Here is a 14,177-nt window from a genome sequence, read left to right as displayed (position 1 = left end):
CTCTTCCTGTCCCCTCAGTGTGTGTTGAATGTTAGCATGTTAGCTCTTCCTGTCCCCTCAGTGTGTGTTGAATGTTAGCATGTTAGCTCTTCCTGTCCCCTCAGTGTGTGTTGTATGTTAGCATGTTAGCTCTTCCTGTCCCCTCAGTGTGTGTTGAATGTTAGCATGTTAGCTCTTCCTGTCCCCTCAGTGTGTGTTGAATGTTAGCATGTTAGCTCTTCCTGTCCCCTCAGTGTGTGTTGAATGTTAGCATGTTAGCTCTTCCTGTCCCCTCAGTGTGTGTTGTATGTTAGCATGTTAGCTCTTCCTGTCCCCTCAGTGTGTGTTGTATGTTAGCATGTTAGCTCTTCCTGTCCCCTCAGTGTGTGTTGTATGTTAGCATGTTAGCTCTTCCTGTCCCCTCAGTGTGTGTTGAATGTTAGCATGTTAGCTCTTCCTGTCCCCTCAGTGTGTGTTGTATGTTAGCATGTTAGCTCTTCCTGTCCCCTCAGTGTGTGTTGTATGTTAGCATGTTAGCTCTTCCTGTCCCCTCAGTGTGTGTTGTATGTTAGCATGTTAGCTCTTCCTGTCCCCTCAGTGTGTTTTGAATGTTAGCATGTTAGCTCTTCCTGTAGCAGAGGTCAGAGCGGTGAACGTGGTGCTGATGGTGTAGTCATGTGACCGTGCTGTAGCCGGTTTATAGCGTAGCATGTTAGCATTTAGCTTCAGGTGATCATATTTAGGCTTCAAACATCAAAAAACTCCAGAAGTGGAGTTCATCAGTGAAGATGGTTCACACCTGTGAGGATCAATAACTTTATTGATTTAATGTAATAATCAAAATGGAGGAATCCTACTTGGGATCAGGAGAGATGCTAACTTCCTGGTTGGACTTCTGCGTCATCTCTCCGTTACATTTGTATATAATTAATTAAACACATTAAAACTAAATTAACATTAAAAGAAATATTAAATACGGTGGAAAACATGTCGGTGTGTGTTTTTATAAGAGTGAAAGAAAAAAGATTTATTTATTGATTGTTTCTTTTCTTCCGGGGCTGTGGTAACGGTGTGTGTGTGTGTGTGTGTGTGTGTGTGTGTACGCGCCCCCCCCCCGCGCCTCGCGCCGTCCTCCTCCTTCCGCTCGTGGCTCCTCTCAGCAGCAGGCGGACGCGTCCATGGAGAGCTCGTGCGCTCCGCTGTACTTCCGAAACACTTCAACATGACATGAGAGGAAGAGGAGGAAGAGGAAGAAGAAGAAGCTCCTCTCAACTCTTACATCTATCTTAAACCTCGCAGCATCTCAGCGGCTCCAACTTTCCGTCCTCGCTGCACTTTTCCCCGGGAGATAAGTGTGTGTCTCTGTGTGTGTGTGTGTGTGTGTTTCCCGGGAATTATCGGAGACTGTCCCTTTGCTTGTGTGTGTGTGCGCGTGTGTGTGTATGTTTCGGTGAATTCGGGGACCCGCATGGATGTGGCAGCCGCAGAGGGGATGTCTCTGCCGGGTATCCGGCTCCGGAACCGGGCGACGCAAGTGATGATGCCGAACCAGAGGAAGGTGAAAGCGAGGCGGAAAAGGAGGAAGGAGCTGGTGCTGATCCAGATCTGCCTGTTCGGAGGGCTGCTGCTGGTCGTTAAGGGGGTTTCCTACTTAGCGGAAAATTCAGGTGAGCTCATCAGACACACATACAGACACACTGACGGTCCTGCGGGGGACGCAGTCTCATGATAACCTGTCAAAAAAACAACAACTTTATTGATCTGAAATGAAGGAATGCGGAGGAACGAGAACAGAATAATGAAGCCAAACACACAACATGTCCAAAAAGTGTTAAGTCTTGAAGCGAACTTATCCTCTGAACATCAGCGTCAGCATTTTTAATTCCATCTCATGCATCAAACATCATACAGGAAAGAAAAAGAACCTGACAGGTGACAATAAAGCCAATAAAGACATTGTTAGTGTTTGTTAACCAGGTGATGCATCATGGGTAAATGTGCACAGATTCTGTGTCACCTCATGCACAAAACCACAAAGCCTCATTCTGACCCGGTAAGGTTCCATCCTGCTGTGGACCTGTCACGTGATCAGTCATAAGAACTTTATTGATCTACAACACACAGGTAGGAAAACAGGAAGTAGAACAGAGCCTAGTGTTAATAAGATACAGTCAATGTGACGGATAGATGTGCACAAATGTGCAAAAAAATAACATCATTTTCTGAGAGTACGCACAAGTGGAAACAGGAAGTAACAGACACATTGTTTGTGAAGTAAAAACCAAGCGGCAACCTTCGGGGCTCAAAGTTGAAGCCCATGCAGAAGTGTCAAAACTTGTAATTCACGCCGCAACAGCTGGGGGTTGGCTCCAAAAGCGAGTAATTTCCCATAGACTCCCATGTTAAAATGGCCGACTTCACAGCAGGAAAAAAACATGTTTACAGCCTGGTACAAAAAAACCACTCTGGTCTCAGATGATAGGTTCTCTTCTAGTGTCAATTGTACTGGGGGTGAATTTTTTTACAACTCACTCGTTTCAATTGTATTCTGACTTAAAATTACGCATAATTATGGGCGTTGCCGCTTGAGTGACAGACGGTTGATGTATCACAACGTGAGTTTCCTGCTTCCACGATCGCCAGCCCCCCTAAACACCCGCTCGTGCTCCCCCTTTTTGTCCATATTTGGAGTTTTGGCAGACGTGACGCTACCAACATGGCGGTGGTCATCAACGTCCTGGAACCTCCCACCGAGCCTCAGAACGGCTCTTCAGAAACAAACGGGTGACGTCACGGAAGCTCTGTCCATAGTTTTTACTGTCAATGGTAAAAACGTGCAAAAAACGTAAGGGTAAGAAGGACAAAGGTGCAAAAAAAGCAAAGTGAAATATTACTATTTACTTTGTAAATGAGCAGAAACAATTGTAGAATTCGATGTGTACAAAGTGCACAGAGTACAAAACTGAGCGCTCTGTTCTTCATTTTTATTTGATGCACAGGAAGCTCTTAAAGCCCCCCCACAGCTCCACACTGCCTTCAGAGCGTGAAGGTGTCTCTCAGCCTATATGGAGGGGATGCATCTGAGTATGAGACACTATTCTGGGCTGTTGCAGAGGCTCCTGCATGTTCAGGTGTTTTCAGAGCCTGTAAAAATCAGGGCAGTGAGCCCCAGGGTGCCCGGCCTGCACCTCCACACCCAGCGTCCCAACGTCTTGCTCTGTTCATGGCGGGATCAGAGTCACGTCGCTGCAGCAAACACCAGCACCACTGTCTCCTTTGGAGGTGATTACTGAGTCAGCGTCAGCTAAAGTGAGACGTATTTATCACTTTCTGTGGACAGAAGGTCTGCATGAATATTCATGCACTCGTGATCATCAGTGAGACTCTTCCCTCCTCCTCCTCCTCCTCCGCCTCCCTGCTGCGTTTCCTGGTTACACGGAGCTCTCTGCACACACTCAGAATTAGAGGCGACATGTTTAATGCGTTTCCCCCGTCCCCATTGTGTTCTTGTTAACTCCTAATCAGCTTGCTGGAATATATCAATTAGGGCTGATTGTTTATGATGAAGTTCTGCTAAATGCAGCTCCGTGTTGTAGATGTGGAAGTGGAGGAGCGGCCGCCGCCTCCTCGCAATGACACATTAATCATTCCCACACTCCTTCACTGCTTGTGCAAGATAGAAAATGATAGGAGGGAAGGAAGAGCCTGGCGCTGGCATGCAAACCTCACTGCTGCCTCCGCCGCCGCTGCATCCGTGTGTATGTGTGTGGTGGAGGTGAGGCCAGGTGAGGAGATCAGCCGTGCCCCGAGGACCAATAACTGTGCTCTTTAACTCTATATGAATCCCTTTCTCAGGCCAGGCTTGTGGTTGGCAGGGTGTAAAAGGGCAGCATGCTCCTGCTGGGCTCTCTGAAGTATGAACTGAATGCATTGGTGTTGCTGCTTTTCTGAAGAATGTGCAGATGTAGCCACAGTGGGAGCCCCAACCACCACCACCACCCCCCTTTCCTCCGAGAGGATTTTTGTTTAGGAAAATCATGAAATTTCCCTTTCAATGTATGAATTAGGAGGAACACACACACACACACACACACATACACACTGAACCAACACATCTGTGGAGCCTCCTCCAGCTGTTCACTACTCTTACATAAAGAATCTTTAATGTGACACACAGACACAGACTCACCAGTCAAATGGATCCCATCATGTTTCCAGGCTGATCTTTGTGGGAACTGATCCTGATTTTTAACAGTAACGTCAGGATATGGTCATTTGAGTCATGTGCCATGTGACGTATCGCAGATGTTCCGTGCAGCTGAGCGCTGTCGTCATGGACCTGCAGCGGCGGACATCTTGTAGGCTGTTTGGTGGAGTTGTGTGAAGCTGGTTGCTCCTCATTTGCACAGATTGGACAGATTTGTTGTGTGATGCAGCCGCACAACAACTGTAAACATGTTTATTTCTGCTGTGAAGTCGGACATTGTAAAATGGGAGTCTATGGGGATCGACTCGCTTTTGAAGCCAGCCCCCTAGAGGCTGCTGAGTGAACTGCAACTTTGGAAGAACAGATAATGGTCATACTCTCCAAAGCGTACTTCAGATTTTGGATTTTTATGTTTCATTTATACTGTTATATTTTATTGTAACCTCTGGCAAAAGAATTTCCTCTCATAGTTTGAAGCCTCCAGGATGGAATTGTGGGAATATTGACCAATGTAACGATCTACTCTCCATGTTGTCTGAAACGAGGACATGCTTTGTTGTCTTTCTGTGCAGAGAACAGGATGTGTGCACGCTGTTCTTCTGTTTTTTTTTATATGACAATGTTTGATTTTGTATCATGACCTCCAGGTTTTGACGTCTCCAGCCATAGCAGCGACGATGAGGAGCGATGGGCAGGAAGGAGGCTGCTGCAGGAAGCGGACAACAGCAGCATGGAGGAAACAGAAAGTGACGAAGATTCGAAGAACTGCACCGCTCCAGGTAAGTGGGGATGAAAGAAAGAGGACACGGAGCAGAGAGGAGGCTGATAAAGAGGAGCCAAAGTGGGAAACAAATCACATGTGCTGTCATTCTACCTGTTTCCTCCTCCTGAATGTGGGGTAACCCAGATTGTGAGGTCAGATGATTTCCCATGAGCGCGCGGGCTCCAGCAGGCGCTGACGTTCCAGCTGCCTCAGCGGTTTTCACACTCACAGCTTCTTTTTTTTTTTTTTATTCTCACTCTCCATCTCTGTCTCACACACTCCTCACTCACTCCTTCCCTCTTCATCTCCCTCTCATGGTGGCCACCATCCTGTTTCCATGGCGACCTCTGTATCTCATAATACATCACGGGGCATGTGAGGAGTTAAACAACGTTTGGCGCTGCGACCCTCAGTGGACTCACCTTCACCTGAGTCTGATTTCAGGCTGAAGGGGGGATTTTTATGAGGCGACCACGTCCGCTGAAGATCACTGTGACACGTGTCTCTTTTTACCTTGAGAAACGGGCGGCGATGGGCCTCGCCTCAGAGGGAGTGGCGGCCCCCTCTCGTGAGCTCATTAAGCAAAATGGCCATCATCAATCTCTTCCCTCACCTTCCCAAGGTCGCCGCTGTCATTTATAAAAGGAGCCGCGGGTCAAAGTTCAACTTATTCTCTCCTCCTGCTTATTATACAGGAGCTGCTCTTTCATCCTGTCGCTGCTAAATTTAAAGCGCTCAGCCTCGGTGGCTTCAGGGCCCGCTCCCCTCCTGAGGACAGAAGGTTTTTACTAAATAACCTCCATTTTCTGGGAGTCTTGTCGCGCTCTGGTGGTTTCTGGAATGAGACACGTTAGAGTTAGTCCTCCTTCATCTGACCTTTGAAGAATGTTTTTAAAGATGGAGGACATGTGAAGTACATCGGCACACACTGAAACTAGTCCAACTCACTTTCTGCCATTTATACAGAGCGTTGATTGATTAATCATGGAAAACCAATCAATAATGCAGGATGTAATCAAAGCGTTATGTAGTGAGACAAACAGGATCCTCTCTAGGACTGAAGCTTCACTGTGGCGTTTATGTGTTTGACCTCCATGATTCTGGAGGATTCTGAGTCTAAGTGGGCGTGAAGTTGGGATCATTTCTTTGAGTTTTTTTTTGTGTTGGCACATTTAAATCCTCATGATCTGCTCTAAAGCTGCAACGATGATCAATGACTGGAAGTTTGAACTGTTAGTCTGGAAACAGGAACATCTTCAGGGCATTTTTCACTGCTCTGTCAATCAGCTGCAGATCTAGCAGACTGCAGAATCTCGATTTACACCTTTTATAAGTAAAAACAGAGCAGCAGTGCAGAGGATGGCGTCTGAAATGCCTTCATGCAGCCCGTCTGGTTGGACCACACATTGATCAATCATGGCGGCCATGCACAGCTGGATTGTTGTGTACACACACCCATTTGGACTGGAACTGTAGACCTTTAAAAAACAATGGCTGCTATAGACGTCCACCTATGTATAGAGGATAGGCACAGACATCACATCCCCACCAGAACACTCCCGCCTCACTCACACTCACCCAAAACAACCTCACCAAACAAGCAGTGCTGCATGAACACGGACATGTGAAATCAGGTTTCCTCTGAGGCTGCAACGACTAGTTGACGTCAAAATGCTTTGACAACTAATTTAGTAGTCGACAGGTTGTTAGTGACGTCATCGCATGTCATGCAATTGTAATGCATGACATGCGGTGGGGAATGATTCTCTGGCGGTAAACTAGGTGCAAGAGGTCCTGGGTTCGAAACCAGGATGAGCCGTCTGTTAGGTTGGTGTGAAGGAAAGGTTGTGTAGGTTCAACGGTAATTTTGGAAATAAAGGTGGATGAATTGACGACAACAAATTAGTCGATTAGTCATCAAGGTAGTCGATGACTAGTCGACTATTGAAATAGTCATTAGTTGCAGCCCTACTTTCCTCACATTGATATGGACCTTATATCAAAGTCTAAAGGCTCCAACAGCCTTGAAACTGAAATTAAGACATCGTGTAGTTGGGGTGTAGGGGACTTTGTTCCTGAAACAAATGATACTAATGTACCAGAAATATACATGTTTCATCATAACTTAGAACATATGTCTGTGCTTTAAGGAACAAAAGGCTCATTATTAAGACTGTTCATAAATACATGCTGAAAAAAAATCAATGAAAGATGATAAATATTTAACAGACCAGTCATCAATACAGAGTTTAACCGAACATTTTAAGCATTACATTAGCAGCTGTGTTTATGGAGTCATAAATAAATCGGATCAGTATAAACTTTTAATTGACAATCACCACTGGTTTTATTCATTTCCTGTCAACTGGGTAATGAAGTGATGGACTCTGTGTGTGTGGTTCTGCAGCAGCGTGCACATTAGATCGGTGTGTTATTGAACACAGCTTGTTGGTGACAGAGCACAGGCTGCCTGATGAGGAAGTGTCCCGACGTGAGCTCCACAGACGCTCTGACTGATTGTTGCCTGAAATTAGCGGCCTGCCGACAGAGCGCTGGAACGACGGAGGTCCTCATTTTACTAATTTTCCCTCCCAGCCGCACATGAAAGGAGCCATCACACCCGCCATTACAGCTCCCTCCATGATTTTAATTGCGAAGCTCCTGCTGCTTCTGTTGATTTGAGACACTTGTTTATTATTTTTTTTCAGTGAAAAGGGGAGAAAAAAAAGAGGAAGCACAGCCGGGATGATGGTGGAGGGTGGTTGGAGTTTGCTGCTGGTTAGAGGGTGAATACAGGCCAGTCCTCTCTCTGTGTCCTGCTCTTGACTTTGTTTTTGTCGTGGAAAACACAAGTCGTCATTCAGACAGACACTCGCTCTCCCCTGCCGAGTCTCCGTCACAGCGAGGTGCTTCAAACATCTACCAAAAACGACACGAGCTGATCTTTCCTGACGAGGTCTGCTGCTTGTGCCTGTGACTGGACTGCTGGCAAGAAACAACTGCACAGATATGAAGAAGAGAGAGCTGCACAGAGCTGTCTCACAAAGGATCATATTCAGCCCTGATATTGATTAAATAGGTGGATCATATCAGCACCGCATGCAGCCTGCTGGCAGGCTTGACTCACAAAGCAGCAACAAGCTAAAGAAGCAGCGGCTAGGCTAACTGCAACACCTGCAAAGGAAAAGGTATCAGACTAACATGAGTCTCAGGTATCGATATTAGGACTGAAAACTAGGGATGTCCCGATCAGGTTTTTTTGCCCTCGAGTCCGAGTCTGAGTCATTTGATTTTGAGTATCTGCCGATACCGAGTCCCGATCCGATACTTTCTATAAAGGCACTCATTGCGGCAAAACCCGTGTGTGTGTGTGTGTGTGTGTAGGCCTGTCACGATAACAGATTTTGCTGGGCAATTAATTGCCAAGAGAAATTATTGCGATAAGCGATAATATTGTCAAATCAATGTTCAACTAACATAATGATAATGACATATAATGCAAGTACACCCTTTCAAAGATCAATAAACTTTAATTTCTAAAGAACATTTAACATTGGAAAGGCCCCCAATTATCAACACTATTATTATTATTGTTATTATTAATGATATTAATATTATTATTATGAGTAGTGGTAGGCCTATTACCACAGCCTATCTGAGCATAGTCAATGGAGTTAAGTCAAACCAACGTCATGAGCAACAGAGCCAAACAACACGCACTCTACCTGCTGCTGGGAGTGGGCTCACCTGTGCGCACATGTGTTTGTGTGCGCACGCGTTTGCGTGTGTGTATGCGCGGCGAATTTTAAAAACGCCACCATGTAGACAGAAACACATAAAATAGCAGAGATGGCACAAGAGGACTGGGCAAGAGAACTAGACTAGGTGGCGCTGCCGCGAGTGCCGCCAGTAAGAAGGCAGAGAACTTCACTCGTACAACGCGGACTCTCTTTGATGGCACGTTATTCATAAGCATGTTTAGTCTTGTGGTGAATTGTGTGGAAGTGTTGAACCAGTGTTGTGCAGCTTCACAGCTCTCTGTGTTGCTGTAACCAGCGTCCAATCCCTGCAGCGCTGTGACGCACCGTGGTGACGCAGACAGCGAGCTGACCGTGGTCTGCTCAGAACATCCTGTAAACGTCACACAATGAGTTAAAAAAATAAGAACTACCTGTTGGTTTGACACATTTTAAGACAGAAGCCGCGGGACATATTAAATCTGACGGCCGGACTTTGCACACTTTATACGCTACGACGCACCAAGTGACGCCTTTTGTCATCCAGCCTCTTTGACAGCGAGAGGGGGGGGGGAGAGAGAGAGAGGAAAACAAACAAGCGTGCAAATGTAATTTATCGCGGCCGAAAAACTTATCGAGCCCATTTAAAGTTATCGTGCAATTAATTGATTTATTGTTTATCGCGTCAGGCCTGCGTGTGCGTGTGCCGCCACACTGGGAGATTTCACACACGCAGCACATCGAGGTCTCGAACCCAGGACATGTCGCACCAAAAGCAGCTGTCATACCCCTACACTACAGGACACAGGGCCACCCTGCACAGAAGGCGTTAACTTTGACAGCCCTAAAAAGTATATATCCGAGTCCTGATCGGGAGGTAATGTCCGATTCCGATCGAGTCTGAAATCACGTAATCGGGCCCGATTTCCGATCATGTGATCGGATCGGGACATCCCTACTGAAAACCGTCGAACAATCCATTTTTTATCAGAATAACCTACAGGACTTTAGGATGTTTGTCTCTGCGTTGCTGCATCATCTGCTCTGAAGCACTTCTGCCTCACAGAGCTGATGTTACAGCCCATTTAGTCTGAAGAGTAAACACACACATCACACGGAGAAAGAAAGAGTGAGAGCAGTTACCGCCTTGTGTAAGACGTGTATGAATATTTAATCTTCATCAGTTTGTAAACACCAATACAGATCTTTAAGGGCCACAAAGAAGGTCCATTCAAATGTCCCTTTATTGAGGTCAGCCAAGCCACATGCCATAATACTGTAATATTAAAAACACATGCTAAAATAAAGTGCAGTTTCCATTTTGACATATATAATGAGCTGCCGGCACACCGGATGTGGCCCAGGGGCTGCCTAATGACTAGACTGTCATTAATACTGTTAACAGAGTAATCAGAGTACAGCAAGTGTAGCAGAACTTAGAATGATAAAGATGAGAGGCTGAAAGGGAGGCAGAGAAATCACCAAGAAACGGGAGCGTAGGAAAAACCCATTAGTTTTCAGGACGTGTGAGCAGCAGGGAGAGTCAGTAGCTTTCATCTGATGAGATTCACACACAGGTGGCTCCTGTAACCCCCTCGAGCCGCTCTGTGTACCGTCCCCCTGGCTGTGTGATTAGATGGATTGTCAGGGTACCCCCCCCCCGCACACACGTGACTGCTCTCTCCAGGGGTCTTTCCCCGGAGGCTGTCCTCCTCTTCCTCCTCCTCCTCCTCTTCCTCCTCCTCTTCTTCCTCCTCCGTTATTAAAGATCCTCTCTGAAAGGAGGCTGTGATGACTTAATCAGGGCTTCCCTGTGAGGAATGTGGTGTGTGTGCGCAGGCGCTCGGCTGAACTGTTAGCAATAGTATTGATTAATGTCCAGGCTTCTGCAGTGTGTGTGTGTGTGTGTGGCATCATTCTCCACTTCCTACATACAGCAGATAAATTAATGACATCAGAAACAAACAAACAATCCCTCCCTTAATTCCTCCACTAATCATAAGTGAAACTGACCCGCAGAGCGCCCGGGTGGTTTCCTCAGAGAAATCAGTCCTGCCTTATTAGCTGTGAGCGGGCTGCTGCTGCCGCCGCCCTCCACACAGACACAGTCCACTGTGCAGATGGTGGCAAAGTTCTTTCATAACTGCCTAACGTGCAGATCGGCAAAGTCATCTTGTCTTGTTATTTCAGAGCAGGAGCTCTGCGCTCGAGGGAGTCGGACCGATCCATCACAGCAATTAGCTGAGTGGAGTCAGAGTCCCCCTCTACATCAGCTCCTGCTGATTCTCCTACTCCTCTCCATCTACAACATTTATCCCCCCCGCTCGGCCGTGTCTCCTCCGTCCATGTACCGGAGCAAATGCTGCCCTGCTGAATAATATACAGCTCAGGTTGTTTGCCAGCAGCAAAAGTGGCTCGACACACCTTTAAAGATTCATCCGGCTGGTGTGACTGGGAGCGGTGTTTCCTGACAACATCCTCCTTTACTGAGAGCACACACACTCTCTGAGCAGCATAAACTTACACTGCCGCAGCTGACAGGAAATTAGAAACAGTCCCGATGTTATAATTAATTACAAGGTCTCCAGGACGCCTTGTTATTTGTTTCTGCTGCTCGTCCTCATCAGGAAAACAACAGTGCTGTTCAGGTTGAATGGAGATTAAAACTGTTTGCTCAGCAGTGCGCCCTCCTGTGGTTGTCTGAATAACTGCAGGTAAAAGCAGGACCTGTCTAATGTGTTTGTGGGGGACGGGCGCTTTCAAATAAATACTCAGCAGCCAATTGGACGAACCATCTGTCAGTCACAGTCTTATCAGGAGGAAGGGTGAATCTCTCAATCCACTCCAGATCTGATGGTCTCCTGCACGGACCCTGGTCTGTAGTCCACTCCACAGATTTTCAGTCAGATTTAAGTCCGGACTTTGTGCAGGTCAGTCAGGTCGTTCACTTTGCTCTCCTGGAGGTAGTTCTTCACCAGGATGTTGTCATATTGGAGAGAAAACCAGGACCCAGACCCAGTCTGACTGCAGACTGCTTCAGGGTTTCTTTCAGATACTCAGTTAGTCTTCTTGTTTCATGGTTCTCCCTCTCTGACAGGATCCACAGCTCCAGACTGACTGAATCCTCCTCACAGCATCATACTGCCACCACCATGTCTGACTGTATGAAGCCTGTTCTCTGGGTTCTAGCCTCTCCTTTCTGTCTCCACATGAAGACAACATCTCTGTGAGCACAGAGCTCTAGTTCAAATGTGGACAGTTCTTCAGGGGGCTGATGGAACTGAGCCTGGTGAATATCTATCTAAATAATCTTTAACTTTGTGATGGAGCTCTGCAGTAAAATGAACCTGATGATTGTTTCTCTTGAGGAGAGGCAGTCAGTGTAAATGTGTAAGAGTCTTTTGATGTTAGGAGCTCTGTGTCACCGAACTGAACAGGTTTTCTGTTCTCCTGCTGGGCTAATGGGAACGTGGGTGCACTCTTTAACTTCTGTCACTCATAAGAAAAAAAAGAAAACAGCTAAAACTTCTTGTATTGATGTTCAGGATCAGTGAGGCACCTGGAGACAGAGAAACACTGCACACACTGTGTGTGTGTGTGTGTGTGTGGTACACTCTGGTCTGATGCCCTCCATACGTTGTTGTTATCAAATCTGTGGTTTGAATCTCTCATGTGGTCTGAATGCAGCAGTTATGAGTCACAAGCTGAGCTTTATACACACATTCAATAGAACCTAACCGGCTCTTGCGTGAGCTGTGCAGCCCGCGTTGCCATGGCGATGTACACTGTTGTAGTTGACAATGAGTCACCGTGGTTACGCTGCAAGGCCGGAGTTCCGTGACGCTGGATGTGCTGAGTTCAGGTACCACTTCATCACATGACCTAAGCTTTTTGTTTTCAGGTCATAAATGAAGGCTGTAACCACACACTGATGTGTTTCCAGAACACTTTTCTAAAGGAGGTGACGGCATCCTCTGAAGCTTCATAAGGTGCACATTAAAACATGGACACAAGACAAAAAATAATGATAATCTCTAAAGAAACACTTAAATATAAGTGGTTCAATTGTGAGCTGGGGGGACGTTTCCACCCTTGCGGCAGAAAAATCAAGCCCATGCTTCAAAAACTGCAGTTCCATCTGCAACCATTAGGGGCTACCTCCATGTTAAAATGGACAATGGTAGAGCAGAAATAAGCATGTTAACAGTTGGTACAAAAACTATTTTGGTTTTTATTGATAAGTTTCCTTTTTGCAGGACTGTGATGCTGCCAAAATGGTGGCGGTCTAAAGTATGTTACATGTGAGCTTCTTGAGGTGGCGAGAGCAAGAACAAAGTTTATTTTTGGCCAGGACGTTTTATACTTTACAAGAAATGTTAAACACGACACGCACGAGTTTCCTTGATGACGTTTCGCTGCTGAACAACGGCAGAAATGGCAGTTTGTGTCACGACCTGGTGTTCATTTCTGGTTTTGTTAGGGCCTGAGCACCGAATGGTGCAAGAGCCCTATTGAAACCCTTAGGATTATTCCCCACCCCCCTTTGATCACATTTTTGGAGGCCCCAAAACTCAGCAAACTTTGTAGAAAAATTTTGAAATTTGCTGACTTTTGAAACGCACATGGGAAAATGGCTCTATAGTGCCCCCTAACGTGTAGCCCCTCTGGCCGGTTTGACACAAGATCATGAAAATTGGTACACATATGTATCACCCCAAGACGCATAAAAAAGTCTCCAAACCCAACAGGAACTCCACCATTTTGAAGTTTGTGGCCATTTTTGGCGATTTCTGACCCTGCTACAAAACTTTTCACACCTCGCATACGTCATCCAATTAAGCTGAAATTCACTGTGTCCACTCAGGACACCATAGGGAATAGACGCATTCCAAAACTCTAAAGTCTTACGGTGTGGCCGGGGCGTGGCCTCAAATTTCACCATTCGCCACTACAAAGGAACCCGTTCTATTTTCTACAGTACCACCGACATACTTCATGCAATGTGGACTAAATCTTACAGAACTGCTATGGACCCGAGTATATATGTTAATAGGATGATACGGTCATAGCGCCACCTACTGGCAACAGGAACTTCCTCTTGTAAACATGTGTTTGTTGTACATCTCTTTAGTCCTTGTGTCTTGTCTGTCTTGTATTGTGCTTCCTGTTTTACTTTGGTAGCCCTGTCCCCCCCTGTGCATTGTCTTGAGTTTTACTTCCTGTGGTTTCCCTCCTTGTTTGATTACCTGCCCTGCCCTCATGTGTGTCACCTGTGTCTCGTTGTCTTCCCTGGCCCTTGTGTATTTAGTCTTTGTCTTCCCTGCACTCCCTGCCAGTTTGTCTCGTCGTCACTCAAGGGAATTGTGTGTCCATGCCTCGACGCTATGATCAGGTTTTTCCATGCCATGCCATGCTTTTTTTTTGCCATGCTAAGATTTAGCCTTGTTTTTGCCCTGTAGTGGCTTTTCCACGTTACGTGTGATTTTTAGTT

The 14,177-nt window shown here is 46.3% G+C and overlaps 1 protein-coding gene across 1 annotated transcript in view; it reads left to right on the top strand.

Moving 5' to 3' along the window:
- The first annotated feature begins 1,172 nt into the window (after nucleotides 1-1,172).
- Nucleotides 1,173-14,177, top strand: part of LOC114431285 (sodium/potassium/calcium exchanger 3-like) — a 38,099-nt gene continuing 25,094 nt past the window's right edge. Inside the window, exons 1-2 of the mRNA XM_028399073.1 lie at nucleotides 1,173-1,646; nucleotides 4,834-4,965. Coding sequence (XP_028254874.1) covers nucleotides 1,448-1,646; nucleotides 4,834-4,965 — 331 coding nt within the window. The 5' untranslated portion in view covers nucleotides 1,173-1,447. The remainder of the gene's footprint in view (nucleotides 1,647-4,833; nucleotides 4,966-14,177) is intronic.

The sequence above is a fragment of the Parambassis ranga genome, chromosome 1, assembly GCF_900634625.1.
Source record: "Parambassis ranga chromosome 1, fParRan2.1, whole genome shotgun sequence".
Classification (NCBI taxonomy): Eukaryota; Metazoa; Chordata; class Actinopteri; family Ambassidae; genus Parambassis; species Parambassis ranga.
This window is presented reverse-complemented; position numbering and strand designations above follow the sequence as displayed.